This window comes from Octopus bimaculoides, chromosome 14, assembly GCF_046866305.1.
Source record: "Octopus bimaculoides isolate indiv1 chromosome 14, ASM4686630v1, whole genome shotgun sequence".
NCBI classification, from domain to species: Eukaryota; Metazoa; Mollusca; class Cephalopoda; order Octopoda; family Octopodidae; genus Octopus; species Octopus bimaculoides.
The window spans coordinates 37,121,788-37,147,197 of record NC_142941.1 but is presented as its reverse complement, the minus strand read 5'-3'; the positions used below and the strand labels follow the sequence as shown (position 1 = coordinate 37,147,197).

Here is a 25,410-nt window from a genome sequence, read left to right as displayed (position 1 = left end):
ATATATATATATATATATATATATATATATATATATATATATATATATATAAATATATATATATATATATATATATATATATATATATATATATATATACATATATAAATAAATAAATATATATATATATATATATATATATATATATACATATATAAATAAATAAATATATATATATATATATATATATATACATATATAAATAAATAAATATATATATATATATATATATATATATATATACATATATAAATAAATAAATATATATATATATATATATATATATATATATATATATATATATATATATATATGTTGGCGTTAGGATGGGCATCCAGCTGTAGAAACTCTGCCAAATTAGATTGGAGCCTGGTGTTGCCATCCGGTTTCACCAGTCCTCAGTCAAATCGTCCAACTCATGCTAGCATGGAAAGCGGACGTTAAACGATGATGATGATGATGATATGTATGTGTGTGTATATGTTTGTGCGTCTGTGTTTGTCCCCCCAACATCGCTTGACAAGCGATGCTGCTGTGTTTACGTCCCCGTAACTTAGTGGTTCAGCAAAAGAGACCGATACAATAAGTACTAGGCTTCCAAAGAATAAGTCCTGGGGTCGATTTGCTCGACTAAAGGCGGTGTTCCAGCATGGCCACAGTCAAATGACTGAAACAAGTAAATGAGTAAAAGTATATATATATATATATATATATTTATATATATATATATATATATATATATATTTATTTATTTATGTGTTTCAGTCAAGTGGCTGCGGTCATGCTGGTGCACCAAATATATATACATCTATATACCTAAATATATGTAAGTATATATATATATATATATATATATATATATATATATATATATGTGTGTGTGTGTGTGTGTGTGTGTGTGTGTGTATGTAAGTTTATATATATATATATATATATATATATATATATTCATATATATGTATCCATGAATATATATATATTTAATACAAATATATTGGAGTTCATAGCAGCGTTGCAGCTAACTTTCGTTGCCTGTCAGACAGTCCTATACATGCTATGTATAAAATGATGATGATGATATATATGTGTGTATATATATATATATATATATATATATATATATATATATATATATATGTGTGTGTGTGTGTGTATGTATGTATGTATGTATGTATGTGTGTATGTATGTATATCCACACACATATAAACACAAATTCTAACCTTTTTGCACGAAATAAAGATATTGTTGAAGTATGGCAAAATCTGTATGGTATTCACTGTAGCTCAAGTAAATGTCTTGCTTTGCAAGCTGCATAATAACGTGTCTGTATTTGCATATACCAGTGGAAGTATTTAATTTGAATTACATCATTAGAAAGAAGCTTGCTTTCTTAAGGGGCGTAACTCTGGCTAAACTAACTTACTTGATTGTATATGTGTGTTTAGTTAATATATGTGTATATATATATATATATATATATATATATATATATATATATATATATATATGAATATATATATAAACTCAAACACCTATATAATATACATACGTTATATATATACATAAGTTATATATATGATAATATATATTATATTATATCATATATTAAATTAGATTACATTAGATTAGATTTGAGTATGTGTAGGCACAAGCACAGTGGTCGAATTAAGAGTTCACTTCTAATAGATATCACTTTGAATTTTTGAAACTGAGGTGATAATCCTCTTCAAATTATACAAATTGATAGTGAGCACCGTATGACTGTTGTCTCTTTTTTTACATGTTCAGTTTCTTGATGCAATTTTTAAAATATATACGTAAAACCTATTTTGTTACGTGTCACAAATAGCCAATTTCACAGTATTTTTAAGCTTCATTAAATCCAAAAGTTCAAGTCACAGGGACTTGAGTACACTTGTTGTTGGTATAGAGCTAAATAAATCCTGAGATTTTGGAATATGACAACATTTCAATAAAATTTTAATGGACTATTAAAATGACTATAAATGGTGGTGTCTTGGATCAGGATGCCCACATAAGTTGAATTTTCTCTGTTTTGTTGGGAATTTTTCCAATGAAAAATGAATGATGGAAAAAGCCTTTTTGGTAAAAGAAAAAAAAATTTGAAAATATTTTCAAACAAAATATATGTGATTTAAGGGATATTTAGCTGTTATTTCTAGCACATCCCACATCCACCTAATACCTTTTCTCAGAATTGCATGTGGATCTAGATTAAAAAAACAAACAAAATGTAAAAATTAATTCCTTGCTTTAAGCATTAAAAACATGAATTAAAGGCATTAGCAACATTCGTAACTTACAGCAAATTCATTAGTTTGACCTCTCACTGTGTGCGAATATGTCAGTTTGGCAAGTAGGGTCAGTATACCACCCTTTTTACTAACTTTGTGCTTTTTCACCATACAATGGTCTGAATTATCAATGACCATACTGAATTCATGAAAAATTTCTTTTTCTCGTGATATAAGCATCTTGAAGAAAATAACTCCTTTTCTAAGTGAAACTTAACAGTGAAGTTTTAACTTTTATATTTCATAATCATTATCTGACCAACACCTATCAATTTTTAAATCAAAATAATGTGAAAACTTTTTTCTGACAGGATGATTTTTAACGCAACTTGAGTTATAGTGCTTGAGCACATTTAACTAGAATGCAGGCTACCAAAAAAAAATAAAAGAACAAACATTGTAAATGCGTGGAAATACCAGGGTGTTTGAGGGACCCTGACATGATATATAATTGTCAGATTTTAACTAAATCTACATGAGAAGTAATTTCACATCCAGAACTTTCAAATGATACATAATTTTCCCTAGAGAATACTTATTCTGACATGAAAATGATGAAACAAAAAGTGTGTTTTTGCATGTTGAAACTGTACTTCTCTCTGCTGTATGGTGTTCTATCGTGATAGCTACTTCCAAACCACATGGTTTGGGGTTCTGTGCCATCGTGTGGCACCTCAAGCAAGTGCCATCCCTAGGATGACCAAGCTTGTGAATGGATTTGATACACAAAAATAGAAAGAACACTATTGCTTGTATAAAAGAAGTCACATTGGGAGTAAAACATGGGCTTTAACTACAGAGGACTTGTGAAGGCTTGAAAGAAATGAAGCTAACACACTCCACTGGATGGATAATGTCAATGTGCATGCATAACAGACTGTAAATGATTTTAAGAGGAAAACTGTATAAGAGGCATCAGATTTTGTGTGCAGAAGAGAAGACTACACTGGTTTGGTCATGTGTTGCATATGAATGAGGACAGCTGCATAAAGAAGTGCTGAGCTCAAATTGTGGAGGGTAACTGTGGAAGGGATAGACCTCAGAAGACGTGGGATGAAGTAGTGAGAAAGGATCTTCAGATGCTGGGCCTCACTGAGGAAATGACAAGGGAGCAGGAGATGTGGCAATTTGATGTACTTGATAAACACGTCAAGCTAAGTAAAGTCACTGTCTTCAACACATACAGATTTCAGGTGCCAGTGCCACTTAAAAGCACCTGTACCAATGCTGCATTAATCCACCAGTGCTGATGGCACATAAAAAGCTTCCAGCACACTCTGTTAGGTGGTTGGCATTAAGAAGGGCATCCAGCTGTAGAACCATGCCACAACAGACAGCTGGAGTTTGGACAGCTCCCTGCTAGCCAGCTCCATGTCAAGCTGTCCAATCCATGCCAGCATGGACAGCATATGTTAGACAATGATGATGATGGCATTAGTGGATGAAGGTGCCAATCAATGTGACTGAACCTGAAGCCATATGGTTTGGAAGCAAACATCATAAACTACATAGGCATGCTTGTATATACACACATATATTGTCTGTTGCCACGTAAAAAGCACTCAGTCCACTCTATGGGATAGTTGGTGTTGAGAAAGACATTCAGTTGTAAAAGCTGTGCCAAAACAGACACAGAAGTCTGGTGCAGTCTTCTGTCTGGCCAGCTCCTGTCAAACCATCCAACCCGTGCCAGCATGGAAGGCAGACATTAAATGGTGATGATATTTTGCTTAAGCATTGCAAGACCAATAACCTGGTGTTGAACTCAATATGCATATGTTTTAGAACAAAATGTTAGATGAGTTTAGAGAAGTAATAAGAAAAAGAGACAGCACACGAAAAACAATAGGTATTTCATGAACTTCATTATCTTACAGCTGTTTCTGCTATAAGATGCTATGGCCTTTGTTGAGTGTCTGAATAACAACCTATAGCTTCAGATATGAAGTGCAATTTATTTAGGAAGAAATGATTATATTTTCACAATATACAGGGAAGGCATTACCAAGGAGAAAGTTACTTAAGTACTCAACTAAGAGTTCACTGCATCTAATAGCAGAAGCAGTTGTAAGCTAATGAAGTTCATAACATAACCATTGTTTTTCTTGCGTCATCTCTTTCACTTCTTCCTAAATATACGTGTGTGTGTGTGTGTAAGTGTGCATGCATATGTTTGTTCCTCCTTGCCTTGGCATTGCTCAAAGATGGTATACAATTGACTGTGTTACAGACAGAGTAGTTCATGTATAATCTTCCACTGAAACATCTCCAAACTAGGGAAAAATATTACATTGATTGGAAACAGGACTATGTTTGTGTCAGGAAGGGGATATGTCTGTAGAAAATATATCTCAAAGAATTGTCTAATCCATGCAGGAAGTGCACACACACATACATCATCATCATTATCACCATCATTTTAACAGCAATGTTTCCATACTTGCATTGGTTGGACAGAATTAGTTGATACACTAAAATCTTATTCTCCTGAACATGCACATAGACATATAGACCAGGAAGGGGAAATAATGAGAAGTAATACAAGCAGTGAGACCAGAAGTGGGTGAAATGGGAAAGTATATGTATCAATAGTGCACAGTAACCTAGAGCATGTACATTTACTCAGGTCAGCAAGATAGGATTACAAGAGAGAATGGTTACATCAGAAGGGCTTTGATAGCAGGCTGGAAGAAAGGAAGGAGCAATAGTATAAGGTAAGTGGAAATAGTATGGAGTAAGATTAACTAGAATAGCAGAGATGGACAAAAGTAAGGTATGTGTGATAAGATAAATAGTATGTTGTAATAGAAGTGGCCCCAGAGGAGCAGGTATTAAAAAGCAGATTCTAGACAAGGGCAAATGAGCAAAGTGGATGAAGAAAATGTACTAGAGAGAAGGAATTATTGAGGCATGAAGATGGCCTAACACACTCTCTCATAAATCGGTTTTCTGATGCAGAATATAAGCCTTGAATGAAGAGAACTTATGGAAGCAAGAGAGAAATGAGATAAGCATGCTTTATTAGATGTGACATGTTAGTGTGCTTGAATGACAAAGTATTAGTGAGCTGAGTGATGACCTGGGTACAAGATAAATCAGATGTAGTATGCAAAAAAGAAAAAGATAGTAGTACTTGTACAAGGGTGTGATGCATATGGAGGATAATAGCTGCATAAGGATGTACTGAGTATACAAAATTAAGGCAATATGCAGTGTTGGAGAAGACCTGATTGCCCATCCAAGCAAGATGAAACATACATTAACATGGAGATGGTGTACTGCTATGCATATATATATATATATATATATATATATACACACACATACATACTATATAAATATACACACACATATATACTATATAAATAAGAGTATATGTGTGTATGTATGTAAGTATGTCATGGAAAGGCTCCAAAATAGTGCATCCTCATGAAAAACGAAGTTGATTTTCAAAATCTGCATCTCAGTGACAAGGTATTAAGTTATAACTAATCAAAAAATTTAATTTGCTGCAAGAAATAATTCAACTTTTATATCGACAAATCTACCACTCTCTGTGTCCATCAGGCTTTCTTTCTTTTATGCTTTTCCCCTCTCTCTACGTATATATTTACCACACTCTTTATCACTTTCTGCATATGTATATCTCTCACATGTAATTGCTTTCATTTTGTTTAAAATTTCATCGTAATATTTACTTTCGTTTTATGATAGACAGATATCATGTAGAAAATCACTTCTAAATCCTGTTTTCTGACTGGGTAAGAATTATCAAAACTTAAACCACTGTAACAGTCTTCTAAAATTTTTCTGGAATCACAAAACTGGATTCAGCATGAAAAAGTACATCGATATACCAAGTTAAAAAATTTTCATTTGATTTTAAAATTTCAAAATCTGTGACAGCACAGAAAAGATCTCTCTCTTTCATTTACACTTTTCTCTCTCTAAATATATTTACTACACTCTCTCCCACTTTCTGTATATTGCTCATACTTTGTGTGTGTGTGTGTGTGTGTGTGTGTGTGTGTGTGTGTGTGTGTGTATGTGTGCGTGTGTGTATGTGCATGCGTGCGTGTGTGTGTGTGTGTGTGTGCATGCGTGTGTGCGAGCGTGCATTATGCATGTGTGTAAGAAATTTCATAAGGACAACAGAGTCAAAAACCCTTCACAAATCATCAGCAGTGAGCTAAGAAAAATCTTTACATCTATGCAGCAAATGGAAAAACAAAAGGTTAGTTTATTGACACACTATATATTGCCCCAAATAATGCAGAAATCTGTCCTGATCAAAAGACCTAACCATCAGCGAAGACATGGTATGATATGGAACGGAAAAAAAACTGAATCAATGGCATTCAGTTGTGAAAATTACTTGGAAACAACAGGATACCCAGCTAGTGTATGTATTAGGTTGTCCGGAAAGTTGTGAGCATTTTTTTTTTTTTTATATGCAAAAGGTGATATACTTCATGAACTGTACTTTTAGAAACTTCCACCTCCTTCACAAGTTCTGTATTCGTGATATTTGAGTTTTCCCCAAATTTTGCCTTCAAAATATCTTTATTAAATTTTGAAGGTCTTCCACTGTGACTGTCATCTTTCAAGCTAAACTCTCCAGCTTTAAATTTTGCAAACCACCTTCAAATAGTTGATTCACCTACAGCTTCATCAACATAAACTTCACAAATGTTTTTGCATGTCTTTGCAGCATTTCCTCCTTTTTTAAAAAAGAAAAGCATTACACTGCAAATATGAAATTTTTGGTTATCCATTTCAAATGTCAATAAAGGGTAACCAGAATGAAAGATAAATTTACTTTTAGTCAGGAACAAAGAAGTGATGCACTACCTCTTCAAGCAATGCCAAAGTTTTAACTGTGTTAAAATGAAGTGTTAAAAGATTTAACTTTAAATTGCTCAGAAATTTCCAGACAACCTAATATATATATATATATATATATATATATATATATATATATATATATATATATATATATATATATATATATGCATATCATCATCATTTAACATCTGTTGTCCATACTGACATGAGTTGGACGGTCTGACTGGGTTGGCATGCTGGAAAGCTGCACTAGGACCCAGTCTGATTTGGCATAGTTTTCTACAGTTGGATGCCCTTCCTAACACCCACCACTCCAAGAGTGTAATGGGTGCTTTTACAGGCCACTGGCACGGGTGCCATTTGCATGATATTGGTATCTGCCATGACTGAGGTTTTGCTTGGCTTGATGGGTCTTCTTCTTAAACACAATATAATGCCAAAGGCCTTGGTTGTTGCCTCCATGAGGCCCAACACTCGGAAGGTACTCAGCCACCTCGCCTCTATGAGGCCCAACACTCAAAATTGTCACTTTCACTTGCTAAGTCACATTCTACTGTAGATATCACATATATGATACTCTCTTATCTTTATCATAACTTCTTAGATTGATATTCATTATTCCATGTCAACAATGAAATGACAAAAAAACAGAAAAACATTCGATCTGTTTGTATCAACCTCCTCTCTATCTCTACTATCCATACTCTCACTATTTGCTCAGTCTTGATTCCTCCAAATCATGTTGCTGGTGTGTGTGTGAGTGTGATTTATCTGATATTCCTTGGAGGAATTTTTCCAGGTACATCTGAAGGGTTTGGGCTCTGTAATTTTTTTTTTTTTTTTTTGCACACATTTTCCTTGATTAGTTTCAAAATAATGTGGAATAAAGCATGTCCAGGTAAATATTTTGTAATACAATATAATATTTTGTATTATATTGTGTTACAATGTACTGTGACTTTGATTTTGAGAAATGACAGATGGTATGAGATACTAGCCTGGATGATTTTAAAACTTCATACTAACATTACTGGGAAAACACTAATGGTTTATTTTCTTCACTGTACAATTGATGTAGTGTTTATAGCAGTCTGGGATAGAACAGAATCTGGGTGTTGTAATGAAATCCTTGTCATACAAGACAGAGGTAATGGTACTTTGATTCATTCCTGATAACTTGTGCACTGGTGTTTTATGTAAAATTATTGTTGTAACACTGCATGATATTCATATATCTCTCAAACTCAAAATATATCTTAAAACTTTTGTGATATTCTCATAGTGTCAATGATAGAATGAGATGTTAGTTGCAGGTAACATCTTAACAAGTGTTCTATAAACACTGTATAACTGTCAATTAATGGAATCATCAGCATGGTATATATGAGGGAGTGCTGAAAAGTTCCTGGCTTTAAAGGTATCATGAAAGGCCTGGTTGGAGGCCAAATCTTCAGAGTTCCTTTACAGGGCTTAGAAAAACAGAAGGTTTCAGTGCATGACTCTGAGAAGGGAATATGTTGAATAAAATCATACTTAACTTATCCTCCTATATTTGTTTTACCCAAAGTCAGGAACTTTTCAACATACCACTTCATAATATTACTTTTTTCTAGATATTTGCCCTTTAGGAAGCACAGTTCTATATTTTTGCAATGGTTAATTTGAATACTCTTTTACTCTTTTACTTGTTTCAGTCATTTTGACTGTGGCCATGGTGGAGCACCGCTTTTAGTCGAGCAAATCGATCCCAGGACTTATTCTTTGTAAGCCTAGTACTTATTCTATTGGTCTCTTTTGCCGAACCGCTAAGTTACGGGGACGTAAACACACCAGCATCGGTCATCAAGCGATGTTGGGGGGACAAATACAGACACACGAACGCACACACATACATATATATATATATATAATAATATTAGGGACAAAATCCAAAATTAAAGGTAAAAACTCAATTTATAAAAAATTAAAATTAAATTGAGCTTTATAGATAAAATATATATAAAATATATAGTTTTAGGGAAAATAACCAAGTTTCAAGAACTCATCGATGAAAATCCACTATCACATATAGAAAAATTAACAATTAAAAGCACAATAAATGAGTATAATATAAAGCAAAGTAAATATCATAAGATAAATATTATTATTATTATTATTATATTATATTATTATTATTATATTATATTATTATTATTATATTATATTATATTTATCTTATGATATTTACTTTGCTTTATATTATACTCATTTATTGTGCTTTTAATTGTTAATTTTTCTATATGTGATAGTGGATTTTCATCGATGAGTTCTTGAAACTTGGTTATTTTCCCTAAAACTATATATTTTATATATATATATAAATATATATATATATATATATATATATATATATATACGACGGGCTTCTTTCAGTTTCCGTCCACCAAATCCACTCACAAGGCTTTGGTCGGCCTGAAGCTATAGTAGAAGACACTTGCCCAAGGTGCCACGCAGTGGGACTGAACCCAAAACCATGTGGTTGGTAAGCAAGCTACTTACCGCACAGCCACTCCTATGCCTATAGCCACTCCTACGCCTATGGAAACAATATTTATTTAAATATTAAATTTGTAAAGTGTTAATTTATCTGAAAGAACTGATAAATATTTAAAGAAAATCTTTATAAGTTATATTCAGGTTTAACAAATGAAAATTTATCCTGACATCACCAGCACTGCTCAAGGTCTGAAATCTAAGCTGATAGTGAAAAATCAGTAATCTTTGAGTACTATAGAAACAAGTATTTTCTGTGCAGAAAGTGAAGATAAGACATTTAAAAATTCAACCCATAATTAAAATTAATCCACACAACACTACTAATCTTCTTGCAAAAATTAGAAAGATATTCATTCACTTTGTAATTAAATTTATCATTAGCATCTTGTCATAAATTTGTAATGCATGATGTAGAAATATATAAAATAAAATCTAAAGCAGCTTAAAAAAGAAATATTAATGACTACATTCAATACTCTGCATTTGTAGTTACATCCACTTTCTATGCTAGTAAACCATCCAACCCATGCCAGTATGGAAGGCAGATGTTAAATGGTGATGATGATAATGATAATGATGATGATATTAAAAGCACATTATCATAAAGGTACACACATTTATATGTGTACACATGAATACATGTGAACAACACCATATACAAATACAAGAATACATTCTTTAACTACTACTACTATTACCATGACAACAAAAACTATGCAGCAAACATCAAAGAAGATGTAAACTGACAACAAAATAGCGAAGTAAATAGCAACAAAACTAATAGTAATAATTATAATCCTTTTTACTCTAGACACAAGGTCTGAAATTAGGAGGAAGGGTTAGTGGATTACATCAACCCCAACGTGCAACTGGCACCTATTTTATCAACCCCAAAGGAAGAAAGATAGTTAAAAACTAGCCCTTTATCCATAAGAAGCAGAATGTTTCACTGATAGATTCATTATCCCCAACAACTCTTTTACCCAGCTTTGACCCCATTAACAAATCATCTGCTGAAAACTATCACTGGTTACAGTGCTATGGACAAACTATTTCCTCTGTTTGGGTGAAGTAAGAATATTTATAAGGGAAAACTACTTAAAACATTTTTACTAAGGGAAAATCCAATGAAAAATTATTGATAAATTTAGTCAAAGCATAAAAATTTATAAGGAATTAGACATTAGCATCAGACCTACTATAAGAAAGGTGTATTACTTTATACAGAGAGCATTAAATTAAGTATAGCACAAAAATCAGAAAAGCACACCAGAGCCACCCATACAAATATCTAGGAGATAGAACATAAAATGAAGAGGAAAATTAAGAAATTAAGAAAAATTGAATTCAGCACTAGATATAAGGTAGTGGTTGCAAACATGCATGCCATCCCAGTTACAAACTATATACTGCAAGTTAATCTAACTGAAGAGATTAGGCAGAAAACCAGGAAACTATTAGCAGTGTTCTGAGAAAAACAGAAAACTACTATAAAATAAAAACACTAGGACTAATAGATACTTAGAAGCAAGTAAAGGGAAGCTGGTAGATGCAATAAGAAAACATAAAAACAACCTTAAAACTTTGCTTTGTGGGTAACAAACTGATAGATAACAAATGGACACTAATTACACTGAAGAAAATTATTTATATAAGGACAATACTAGAGGAAAATAAAAAAAAGGGGATAGTTCCAAAATATTTTCAAGTAAAAACAAAACAAAAAAAGGGAAATCATTCCATAGTACCAGACCCAACAGAGAGAAAATAAGCGAGAGTGAAATTTAATAATGATTCAAATGCTCTAGGCTAAAGGTAGAAACAGAAGGTCTGATTTTAACTGCTCAAGACCACTGCCTAGTCACAAACAACTACAAAAATTTAATGAAGGAAATATTTGCTAACATAAAGTGTAAATAATGCAGCCACCACATTCTGCTATTGGACAGTATGGTGACACTTTGATTTTAAAACAGATAAAAATATTATAAGCATTAGCAAAAACTAAACATGACAATAACTTGGTCACAATCATCTAGCACATGCTATTCCAAATTCATAAGATTTATGTAAACCATCTAGATATAATAACCAGGAACTAGAACAAAAATATCTGTATATTGTAGACATCTCAATCTTTTCTGACTGAAAAATTGTCAGAAAGTCGGGGTAGGAAAACTGTTAAAATACAAGGAACTTGAAAGAAAATAAATATGATGTAAGGTATGACAGTTAAAAAGCACTAATACAATTAGAACACAAGATACTAAAAAAAAAAGAAGTAATTAAAAATCATACAGACCATGTCAGGGCTCATAACAAAATGCATAACCCAAACACTAACTCAGCTATGCACTACCCACATACCATAGAAGACACTTTCAATTCAAGAACACAACTCGGACAACTCTCACTGTAATCAATATGTACCTTACACAACAGCTAAAAAATAGAATAACACAACCCTCACAACATATACTCTACTCAATCAATACTCAGTTAAATAATACAACACACACACTCCTGCATAAATGATACCCAACATTGTAACACTAACAACTCAAACTCTTCACTGCTACAACCAATTTATGCAATACAAACCACACACCACATATTCTTCAATAAAGTATCTAACATTAATCTTACAGTAAATATGAAACACAAACAACACCCAAGAAAATAATACAATTTTCACTGCACATACTCAACACGACAAATAAAATGTTAAAATAACATGAAAACTAACTAATAAAACCCTAGTACATCATCATTACTGCTGCTTTCATCATTTATTCTCTCATAAAATTGCAAGCACTAAATATGCAATAACCTGGCAGTTAACTTCCATAAACAAAGCCTGCTAACTTTAAGATATGATATAGAACAAGATGGATTTTTATTTGGCAGTCATTAAGGGTGGTATTACTGGAAGTTTGTGGGTGAGGTTTTTTTGGTCCTTAATTTTCTGGTCGTTGGATTCTTGGTCGATTTCTTGTCCATTGGTTCAGAGTATCAAGGATGAAATAATCTCCTCCACCATTTTTGGAGCTACCATTGGTGGTGCTCAACAAACAACAATTTCTGTTATCTGTTGTTGTTACAGTCCCTGCTTCTCTCTTCATCTCTGTCTTTTAACCCTAACCACTTTGGTTAGAAAGCCTTCAGATGGTTCTTATCGTCACACATGTAACAACTTGACTTTCTACTTCGTTATTCCCCAACATCAACCAGGACTGTGAGCAATTGCTCTTTTGCAACCCATGATTAAGTTCTTTTTCTCTTTTTCCTCACTTAGTTTGATAAAGGTACTGAAGCAAGAATAAACTTACCTTTGTTATACACCTCTGCTAGTCAAATTTTGCTCTGCCAGTCAATTCATATCTAGGACCCATGTATTTCAAAGCAACTCCAGCAAGCAAAAGAAGGCTAGAACTCCCTACTTGCAATCCAAACCTTCCTTTATCCATTCCTTCACTTGGCAAACACACACATGTATACCGTGCATGTGTAAGTTTGTATGTTATTGTTATGTTGTTTCATCATTACTCATGTTACTTAAATGGTTCAGAGTTAAGCTATTTTCAAAAAGTCATTTTTTTCCTCGTTATGAAATAAATGTATTCTACTGAGAGATTGAATTTGTTTTCTTTTTCCTGCCATCTTGGCCTATAAAAACTTTTTCCAAACATATATAAGAAATACAATAACACAGCTTTCTGTCTAATGTATCTAAATACAAGGGTTAGACTACCTCATTTTTTTAAATATCAGTTGGAGCATGTTGGTGAATTAACTATTGCCAATCAGTGAATAGCTGTCTCACAAGCAGTCAATGATGCTTATGAGTTTGGCAGCAGTCTAATCCTAGATTTGGGACTAATATTTCAATGTGGGTCAAACTTCAGGTCTGTTGAAAAACAGCAACTAATCAGTGTTGGGGTATTTTATCAACTGAGAAAGAAATCTACTTTTTGTGATGGAAGTTTGACAATGTAATATATGTGAAGTTACCATGAGAAATAGTGTATTATTCAAATTGAAGTAAGTCTGACAGCTTTAAGCACATGCTGTTTAACAAGAGTGTTATGCAAGAATATTCTCTGGATATGTGTAGTGGTTGTATCTTTGTGAAGTAGTGAAGATATCATAACCCCATTGGAAGACATCTATGATACCTCTATTCTCTGGAGGTGTCTAGATTGTATGTGGATGACATTTATGTACAAAAGGAGAGGTGTATCATCTGTATTTGTGCATATGTATGTGTTGTAAAAAGTGACAGTAAACAGGTCTTTGATGACAAAAGGAAGAATATTGGAGATATGACTGAAGTTCAGTTGTCTCTGAAATCCTTCCAAAACCAGAGTTAATGAAATGCTAGAATGTGGATCAGAGATCTCCCTCAATGCATGCTGCAACTAAAGAAGTGACTCAAGGAATCATAATATATGCATATGCAGACACTTAGACCATCTTCATTTGAGCCAACTGTCTATTATAAAAGCTGTTGTTTTTCATTGATAACCAGAGTGTGTCAATACTATCAACACATGTCTGCATTACTAAGAACAAAATGTTTTCATAAATACATACATACTTACACACACATTATAAAAATAATATATTTTATCCTTATTAACAAACAGTCATTATGAAAAGACATGCAAAACATTTTATGCTCACATCACTTGTTGTTAGGAATATTATCTAGAATTTTTTTCAGTTATTTCATATTAATATTTTTGTAAACATTTTCATAAACATGAACTCCACCACAGTTTTGTGAATATGAACTATATCTCAAACAGACCATATTTAATTGGACATTTTGCTGTGAACAGCTGTGATTCTCTGTTAACTTTATCATGCATCATAAACAGAATTTTTTATATATTGTCATGAATCAATAATATGGTCACTTCATAAGTGAATTCATTTCTGTACACACTATACACTGTGTAGTTATTTTTATACTGAGATATATTTTCTGAGCTTTTCTTAATTCTGTTTGGATCATTATATTCTTTGTTACACAATTTAAATAACTTTTATTTGTATGTCCCACTGCTATCTCTTCAACTCAAGAACCATCGTTCACTCATTTATTACCATTACAAGGTTTTATCTTACTTCTCTGATAATCAAACCATATGCAAGTTCATAAAGTAGTATTTCAGATACCAATTGATATTGTTTATCCTGTGATACATCCTCTAATTACAGAAGCAGTCCACCTGGATACTGAGCTTTACTTTTCACTATTCTTCTTCAATTATGTGCTTCTTATGATCACATTAACATAGGTGTCATCCTAACCCTAGCATAAATTTTCTGTCTGAAATTTTTTCAGGTGAATCTATCAAATTATGACAGTGTCATTTCAAATAAAGCAGTCAATTCCTGAAGCTACATTGTTCTTTCACACACACACACACACACACACACACACACACACACAGCACAAAAATTACAGTTATGCCAACATAGAATAATAATTATTGAGTTATTTTGGCCAGCAGGCGATGAGTAGATAAATTCCCTCTAGGGATTATGTCCTATATACGCATACATATGTATATGTATACAAATAAATTTAAGAATATTATATTTATAATGTATATTGTATGTAAATATAAAACAGTGGATGTTAAATTGGGGATAATGACAACACATGCACACACACACACATATATAATGTTTAATGTGAATTGTGCATATGTATATATGTATATAAATCACCACTTTAGCGATCATCATTTTAGCATGAGTTGAATAAGACTTGTTGACACAAGTTTCTCGATGAAGCTTTTCTGCTGTTGCCAACACTTACCTGTATCCAAGTAAGGTACTATTTCTTCAAGTACTCAAACAATGGACAGCCCAATAGACAGACATGCTTCTGTGGAGGATTGTAAACAAAGACACTGAGTACAACAGTGATTTTTTTTTTTTTTACACTTAGTGTATAAATGTCAAGGCAAGGGAAACACACAACATGCATACTCACATACACACATATATATGGTATAAAGATATTTACAAATGTGTAGATAGTGTTACAAATACATGTATGTATCATAGAGTGAATTGATACATAAACATCAAATAATATCCACAGTAACTAGAGGTTCAAGAGAGAAAGGCAGAAAGAACTGAAATATAAACATAAAAAAATATATCCACTGTAATAAAGAGCTCTATCATTAACACACTATTAAATTCCAGTACATTCATGTAATAAATTTAGGTGAAACAAACTTGCATGTATATACAGAACTGGCTAAACTCATCATTTAGATCAACATATTTAAAACACAAGCAGAAAAGCATAAATTTCACACGTAGCTCATAATTCAATTATGCTCAACAGATGTTTCAATTCAATAAACATCGGTATTTATATAATTATGTAATTAAGATAATTAACTTAATTTAAAAGTGATGTTCACCTAATCTTAATTATATAATGGTACAAATAATATTGTTTATTGCTTATGAAACAGCTGTAGAGCACTATTGAATAATGAACAATATGTGAAATTACACTTTTCTGCTTTTCTCCTATGTGTGACTACATGCTCTTGTGTGCACATGTCTGTGTGTGCATGCACATGCATGTGCATCTGTGTATGTATGTGTGTGTGTGTGTGTGTGCACCCTTATGTTTATATTAATAACTGTACATAGTCGTACATATATGAAAACAAAAGAGGAGAGATAGACAAAGTGAGAGAGAGAGAGAGAGAGAAAGAGAGAGAGTGTGTGTGTGTGGGTGTGTGTGTGTGTGTGTGTGTGTGTGTGTCTGTCTATGCATGGAAAAGAGAGTGCATGTAAGTATGCGGCAGAAAGAGAAACAGAAACAGAAAGAAAGAGAAAGAGAGAGAGAAAGAAAACCCCTCCTGTATACTTTTCTCATAAAAATATAATCAGTGTCCTACGTAGTCATAGTAGGAAAGTTGCTTTTAACATTTGTAATATTTAATTGGCCACTCAAGGAAATCTCTTCTAATTCAAAACAAAAGTAAATAGGAACAATCATTTTCTATTTTTATATCAGCAGCAACATATTTTATTTAAAAATGAAATGAGGTGGAAGATATCCAAAATCAGCTCAAGACAGCTTTTGACTGTTGCATGGTTATCACCCATGCAGCCTCTGACTAACTACAACACTAAGAATGAATATTTGATGCACATACTCATTAGTGAGAAAAATAATATCTCTGTGAGTTGATAGTGATTTCCTATAAATACTCATTTAGAATAGGATGACCATAGAGCTGTCAGACAAGAAATATATAGGAAACAGAAATGAAAAAAAAGCTTTCATTTCAGCAAAATATTATGCATGTATATTTATATCAACAAGCTAAATAACATACCCAAAACTGACATAATCCATATAAAATTTCTTATTTTGTATAACTAATCACAATGACTTTTCTCCTTTTAATTTAAGACTAATAGTTATAATAAGTATCTGGTTAATAAAAACATTAACAATTCAGATGTCTCTCAGTTATCTTGCAATATATGTCATCTATATTTATTTGCCATGGAAAATACAATTTTCAGTATCAAAAGACATCCGATAATAAGATGTTAACTTTCAATAATTTAGAAGCAAAATTATTGAAATATTATGTACTGAGTTTAAGTCTATTGTGAGTATTTGGTTGTTTTTAAGCAGAATTCCATTATTTAGAATGGCATCATCCCACCTGCTATCAAGACTAGAAACCATAATTTCTGAGTTACTGAGAACAAACTAACACTCTATCCAAAAATGGGTTTGTTTTGCACCTGATACTCACTGTGAAATCTTAGCTTTTTTCTTTTTTTCTAAAGCCCCACAGAGCTTAAGAATTATTTAATATTCCTATTTTCATAAGGCAAAACAGGAAAAGGATGAGGGACATTCATTAAGAGGTGTGTGATTGCTTTGATGTATTAGAAACGAACAAGTTTGAACTCACCAATAATTGTTAATGAGAAATATTGATTTGTAACATTAGCACAGGGATACAAGTGTGTTCCCTTGTTGTTTAGCCACAAGAGCAAGTCTATACTCAACTACATTCCAGTCACATTCATGCCATCTTTGTGTCAGACATGGTATGCACACAAGGCTACATTATCCAGTAGAGTGTGATTTGTGGAAGTTTCAGCAGAAAGACCAATGCAGAAACTTCTTTAGTATTTTTTAGCAAAAGGTTCAAACTGATTGAATCAACAACTGATTCTTGTTTTACTAAACCCTGAGGCTTAAAAGGTAAAGTCAGTGTCACCAGAATTTAAACCCAAAACATAAAGGGATATAACTAATTACCCAATATATTTAATTAGGTACTCTGTTGTTTTGGCCATTCCACATTTTAACAAATATTTGATCAACAACAGCTGCCAAATCTCCCTAAAGGTACACACTACCATCCTAAAAGAAAGTGAATGCATTGGATAATATAGTCTGCTTCACAGAAAGAATAACAATAACATGGTCACAGCTTAAATGCTTATGATCTTTTGATCTGTTCAATTAGGGTTAACTGACAACACATATTGATGGTTATAATTTCCTTAAAATACAAGCATAACAAACTGTGGTTTTGGGCAGAATATAAAATTGTGAAGTCAGCAAACTAGATTAAGTTTGCCTAGACTCAATGGTATACTTAATCTCTGGAAGACTATGAAAACTTACTGGTTTTGTTGACTTGCAGAGAAGCTGTGTATGCATGTGGAAAGAGAGATAAATTCACTCTCTCTCTCTCTCTCTCTCTCTCTCTCTCTCTCTCTCTCTCTCTCTCTCTGACACACACACATGCACACATGAAATGCCTTGAGAGTGAAGCTGATAGAGGAAAACTGTGTAGAAGCCAGTTTGAATGTAGGTAGATTTCTGTTTATCTCTGACTGCTTGACAACCTGTGTTGCTTTGTTTGTGTTCCTGTAAGTTAGAAGTTCAACAAGAACTTTGTCAAACTTCAAATAGCTCTGGGTTCAATTTGATAGACTAAACCTTCAAGGAGGTGATTTAGTATGATTACAGTTCAATGACTCAGACACGTAAAACAAAACTGAACAAAAAATATATACATACATACAGATGAGTTTATTTAGGTTAATCCAGTGACCTGTTGCTCTAAAGTTATCTTACTGTATAGACAGCTCCTCAGACAGGAATAGATTAGCTAGAAGATGAAGACACAGCACTGTGATGATAGATAGAATGACATACACTTGGTTGAAATTACAAGTTGGCTTTTGACCAGAGAAAAGTAGAGGTAAAACACTTAGCAAGGGGAGAAGGAAATGCTAGCAAGTGTGCATACAAGAACAAACATACACACACACAGATGGAGGTTAGGGTAAAAAAAGTAGGGTAGAAAACAAAAGAAGAAGAGAAAAATAGAATAAGAAGAATATATAAAAGGGAAACAGATTGACTCCAACATTCACACACATAAGCATGCATACATGTAAGTAGCTAAACAGATGAATACACAATGAAACTAAGGTCAAAAGGATCACTTTAGATGAGTAGAACAACACTTCCTTCTACACACATGCATATGTATATATATATATGTGTGTGTGTGTGTGTGTGTGTGTGTGTGTGTGTATATACATACTCAGACCTACAACCAGGCTAGCTAGTAGGGAGGAGAAAAGCAAGTTTTTCATCTATGCCAAGAATTACAGTTGCAAATAAAAAAAAAAGCAAGGAATTTCATGAAGAATTTTTTAAACTCCAGAGTAACAGTATACCTACATGCAAATAATTACGTACAAATACATATAATTGTTTCTGAGCTTCAGTCATCAATTTTTTCAACTAATGTTGAAAAATTAATGCATACTGTTCTTGAATTTACAAAATATTCCAAACTTAAACACATAATGATATAAATTCATTTTCACACATAGATTTAAATGAACATACATACAGATAATTATGTATAGATAATTATATCAGTTCTTTTGTGAAATTGAGAAATTATCAATACAAGCGACTTTGCTTAGAAGCAATAATGAATATAGGAAGAAAAGCTGCCTGCCTATCTTGAATATGTATTGAGAGACAGAATGTATCAGGCAATATAAATACTGTGTTGTTTGCTTAATTAATCATGCAACGCAAGGTGTGTAGGTGCAAATGCTGCAAGGTAACCATAAGAGGATATCTGTGGTCACTCAATCTACTGGAAATAGTAACCCATTCTTTGTCATATCAGACCCCACTCTCTTAAAAAGAATGGAAAGACACAACTGGAAAAAATAGAGACGGGATAATTTCGGGAAAGAGTGCATTTGATAAAAGTCCTTTTGATCGGAGCTGGCCTGGTGCTTAAAATAATAAAAGCATGGAAGGACATAATGGATAGCAGAGTTCTTAGATACCCTATGCTTGAAAAACAAAAAAATATGTAATGATCAAAAACAGTAGAAATACCTTTAAGATTTACTTGATCTAATGTCAGACTAAAGAACAATAACAATACCAATAAACAGTAACAACCATTATAAGACCAAAGGAGACACACTGTAGAGGAGAATTAAGATGTTTTAGATCAACTAAACTTGAGGTTGGTTTTAAACAGTGTTGTTGGGTTTTTTTAAAATTCAGTCTGCTTAGATCAAACAGACATATGATCAACATTTTTCCATCCCTGATCAACCTGTCTTTTTGCACATCTAAGACTGCATTAGTTAATACACTCAACAACATTCTTAAAGGCAGAGAGGTGTAATATGAAGGAATTTAGTTGTTATTTCTAGCAGGCTGAGTAGTCTCATCTATCCAACCCTTTAAGGAGGCTGATACACTTGTATCTCTAAGAATGAGATGATACTATAAATATGCATTTATAAAATTAAACATCACATCAAAACAGCTCAACTGAACATATTTTGACATAAATGCTCAAGTAAAACACATGTGGTTAGATTAAGTTAACTTTCTTGATATCATTTTTATTCAGCAAATGTGAAAATATTTGACAGTCAATATTCTGACCATGAGAAGTTTCATAGCACCTAAGTTAAAGAGCACCGACATATTTTCTCCCTTGTCACCTCACTTATGGAAGTGTGATACTAAATAGTTGTGATAAAATGAACAGCAAATTTTTGAGATCTGTACAACTGAAGTGAAATTTGATATGTTAGATATGAAGTTTTAACTTAGATAAAGTGAGTTAAGAATACAGTTGGACATTAAAGTCATTAGTCAATATGTGGACAGGAGAAATTAATACAATGAAATGGAAATTTGATGTGAATGGATGAGTGCTGAAAGCAAATGTGTTATAAACTTTTTGTGGCAAAAGTAGACATGGGAAGCCATGGAATAAATGGTGTGCAATCTCAGGCTATTGGTTTCACAGGATGTAGAAAAATGTTGAGGTGAATGGTGACAGCAGACCTTTCCAGCCACATCAGTAAGAAAAACAGTCATTAAAATGGTGATGCTGTTGATGATGATGATGATATGCATAAAACACACACACACACACTGCTAAATAAACATGCATGAAAATATATAGCTACATTTATTTGCACATACTTTTGTTTTAATATCTAGTTTTTTGGAGACCCGAACTAAGAAAATATATAAAAGAATGATAATACATTCTCAGGTTTTCTCTACCTTTTGATGAACAGATCAGATTTACATATATCCTTCAAAATTCCAAGGGTGGGATTGTTTTGCAAGCTTCCTTCTATTTTATTGAGGTGACAAAGAAAGTAAGATAGTGTTCATTGTATATGCATATCCTCCTTGAAAATTATCCAGCATAAGCTACATGATAAAGATGAATTTTCAGAATACCTAAAGTTTAGTGTTTGTGAAGTAAATGTGAATAGGAATAGAATACAAGAATAATGTAATTTTGTAAACGAAGGATCAGGTAGTGTGTTTTATACAGAGAGTGAGTGGGAGATAGAAAAATGGTGAATGTGAAAAGAGAAACAGAAGTATTGATTAAGTAAAGACTGTTATAGAGCCAATAGAAAACAGAAGCCTTACACAGAACATCAATGAGCCTGTGCTTGTAGCATTGGTCATTGAATTCTTGCCTATCAAGCAGATGGCCATTATTCATGTATATAGATTCAAGAATGAATTTACATAAGTAGTAAGCACTGGTCTTGTACCTAGTCATGAAAAAAATTTAATACTCACAAATTTAACATTCCACTTTTTCCTTTTCTTCTGGTTTTCAGTCTTAGTTTTACTTAAAATTTGTAGTAGTAAATTTCCTAAACAACCTATTGATATATGAAACACCTAAGTTCATCATGCACATATACTTTCTGTTATATTCTTCAAATATTAGCAAGCTTTCAAGAAGCCTATGAGATTATAGTGACCTTTCTAGTTCACCTCATAGTACACTCATCCAATCAGCTATACATATTTGTTCACAAACTTCCATATTTTGTTTTTTATGCTTGCTTAGTCACAAAAACTTTTGACATTGTCACACAACTTGATAGAAAGTGCCTTGTTTTGGAAATAGAATTTAAATGTCTAATGCTTGTATGTATTACATATTGCCGAGAATGTATCATATTTACTCCAACAAAGTTTATTAAACTGTTTTTTGTTGCAGTTTAGAAATTTTTAATATATTGAAAAACTTTTACATTTTTAGGCTTGCTGATGTTGATGCAGCACCCTGAATACCGTTAATAAGGAATATTAAGAGCTGTGATGGTAACTGGTACAACAGATTTGACAAAGTTGTGTCAAACCTTATTGTATTGCCTCAAGTTAGCACTTTTCCTCGGACTTACTTATTAAAAACATCTTCAAAATTGACTCCTCAGAAATGGATTTTACAGTGGATCTCAGATTTTTTATGTAAGTAGACACATGAATTATTCTAATTTCAAACTTTCAAACTGAACCACACTTAAAGTTTATAAAAATCTATATGCAAAAATTGTATCAGGGCATTTGTTCAATAACAGATATAAGATCTGAAATACTTTGCATTTTGGGGGTTCTTTACATAAAAAGAAGACCTGCTAACTGTCCAATTTAGATTATTATTTATTTTTTTCAAATTCTTTGTTTTCAACTCTTCATCCTTGAAAATGTTTGTCGATTTCTTTTCTTTGTTCTGTATTCCAAAGTGTATATTTTTTAGGTCAAGAAAAACTTCTCTGTTGTTATAATTTCAAGTCTACTCTAAAGTTGTTTTATAATTTTTTTTAAAATACAGTGTGCATACATACATACATTTATATGTATATGTATGAGTAAATGTGTAAGTGTTCTCATCATTATCTCCCAACAATTTATTGGCTGGAAGATCCAAATCAGATCTTCATTGGAGTTACTACCTTCTTAGGTTGGCATAACAGATTGAATTTGTACATTTTATTTTTAGATTGGCTTCTACCAATAGATATTGTTTTCAACACCAACCTTTTAACAAAGTTTACGTGTATATTTTATCATACCAACACTTTTATATCCTCAACAAAACTAAACTGCCCTTTCAGCTCTATACTGCCCACATTTTCTCAAACACTTTACAGAGTCTACTGGGTGCATTTTATCATAACACCAGTGAGGTTGCATTGTACATCACAAGACTAAACAATCCTCACTACTCTACATTGTCTGCCACTATTCAGGCAATGTGACCAAGTGAATCAAAAGAAGAGGATGATGACAGGAGGTGAGTTTCGTTGAGAAGGTAAAGTAAGTGAGAATATGATGTTATGATGTTGGAGGAGAAAGTAATGTAGGAAACACAGTAATAGCAGGGAGCAAAGAAGAAAAATACTTGATAGCATGATGACAGCTATTCTTGTAGGTAAGAAAGAGAGCAAGGAAGTGATGGATGTCAATAATGAGTAACTTGGGAGAGAGAGAGAGTGATGGCTAGAAGAGCAAAATGGTAATGATTGCTGGTGAAGAAAGTAAATAATGGACAGTCATAAGAAGGGGCTGGGCAATGGTAAAAGAGACAGATGGATATCAATAGTGAGTGGCCTTGAGGAGAGAAAGTGATGGCTAGCATTACAGAGAAGTGATGGTAGGGGTGTATTGGATATTAACAGATCTGATACAATCATTTGTCACACAAACATCTTGATTTAAGAGACAGAAAGGTTAGAGTGATGTGGTTGGTGGCAGGAAGGTGGGGGTAAATGGAATAAGGACAGATTCCTTATTAATTCCTTCTCAAACAGATAAACATGGCACAGTGAATAGGATAGTAATAGAAAGATGAGAGAGTAATGAAAAAGCAGTGGTGGTGCAAATGAAGATTGAAAAGGAAGCCAATGAGTGAGAGACCCAAATGTAGGTATACAAACCAGTTTCCATCACTTCCAACATTCTAACGTTTACATTTGTGTACACACACACACACACACACACACACACACACACACGTGTGTATGTTGGATAGAGCATAGTGTTTATGATCAAAACTGCCACATTAGTGAATTACTTTTATTTGAAAAAGACATCACATTTAAGTGGAAATCATTCTCATTGACTATTTTCAAGTATGTGGTTTGAGAAACCATTGAAATATTTGAGACTTTTGAACTGGACTTCGGTGAAGAAAGATTTGGAAACAATATCTCCTAACTCTCAGAATTGATATACATAACTAGAAATAGTTATAAGGTTTGGTAAAGATATTAATTTCCATTTGAAGTCATAGTTTTAGTTATTAGGTACCATGCAGTGATCTCAAACTCAAAACCAATGCAGTTACAAAGTAAGCTTCTTAATCACACAGCCATTCTTGCACAATCACACACACACACACACACACACACACAAGCTATGAAATCAAGTGGAGATTAATATGTTTGCTAAACCTTATAACTATTCCAACAGGTCAAGTATAATGTGCATTTCTAAAAGTTATGAAATTTCGTTTCCAAATCTCTCTTCACCAAAATTCAGCCCTCAGATATTTCAAATGGTTTCTCAAAGCAAATACTTGGAAACAGTCAATAAGAATGATTCCTACTGCCATTTAATGTCTTTTCAAATAAAAGTAGTTCTCTAAAGTAACAGTTTTGATCATACAGAGACCATGCTCCAGCCAACTGATTACTAATTTTTTTCAATGTAAGTCTTCTAATTAAACATATATCTTCCTCAATACTTTAGTTAGATCTGCCCACTACAATAACCTATCTGTTATACTGTTGACCTACATTTCCTCTTTCTCTTTTTGTCACATTTACATATTTCTCTCCAACATACACTCCACTGTTGTATATTCTGTATATTTAGCTTATAAAAGACTTAGAACATTCTTCCTTCATTCAGTTTGTGCTGGCCATATTCACTCATCAGGCTTTTTTCAGCTTTGGGCTACAGAAAAAGACACTTGACCAAAGACACTTGAAAAAAGACATTAGACCCTTAGTGAAACTGGAGCCAAATCCATGTGACTGGAAACTAAACTTATTAATTACAGCCATACCTGCACTTTTATATACACATGATACTATAAAAAGCCTTATGAGTGGATTTGGCTTAGAGGATCTGAAAGAGCCCCATTGTTTATATATATATATGCATATGTGTGTGTGTGTGTGCTTGCATGAGTGCGTTTTTTCACTTTACATTGAACAATATAATATAGTTGTCAACAACTTCCACTGTCATACAAGTAATATCATTCAAAATTCCACAAAATCACATCTGGCCATTGTGCTGTTAATGTT

The 25,410-nt window shown here is 32.8% G+C and overlaps 1 protein-coding gene and 1 long non-coding RNA gene across 8 annotated transcripts in view; one reads left to right on the top strand and one right to left on the bottom strand.

The window, feature by feature from the left end:
- The window catches only part of LOC149132688 (uncharacterized), a 962,641-nt gene that overhangs the window by 781,388 nt on the left and 155,843 nt on the right, over nt 1-25,410 (bottom strand). The window lies entirely within an intron of this gene.
- Nucleotides 1-25,410, top strand: part of LOC106871760 (protocadherin beta-15) — a 233,758-nt gene that overhangs the window by 128,387 nt on the left and 79,961 nt on the right. The window contains exon 6 of the mRNA XM_089363268.1: nt 22,356-22,564. Coding sequence (XP_089219394.1) covers nt 22,356-22,393 — 38 coding nt within the window. The 3' untranslated portion in view covers nt 22,394-22,564. The remainder of the gene's footprint in view (nt 1-22,355; nt 22,565-25,410) is intronic.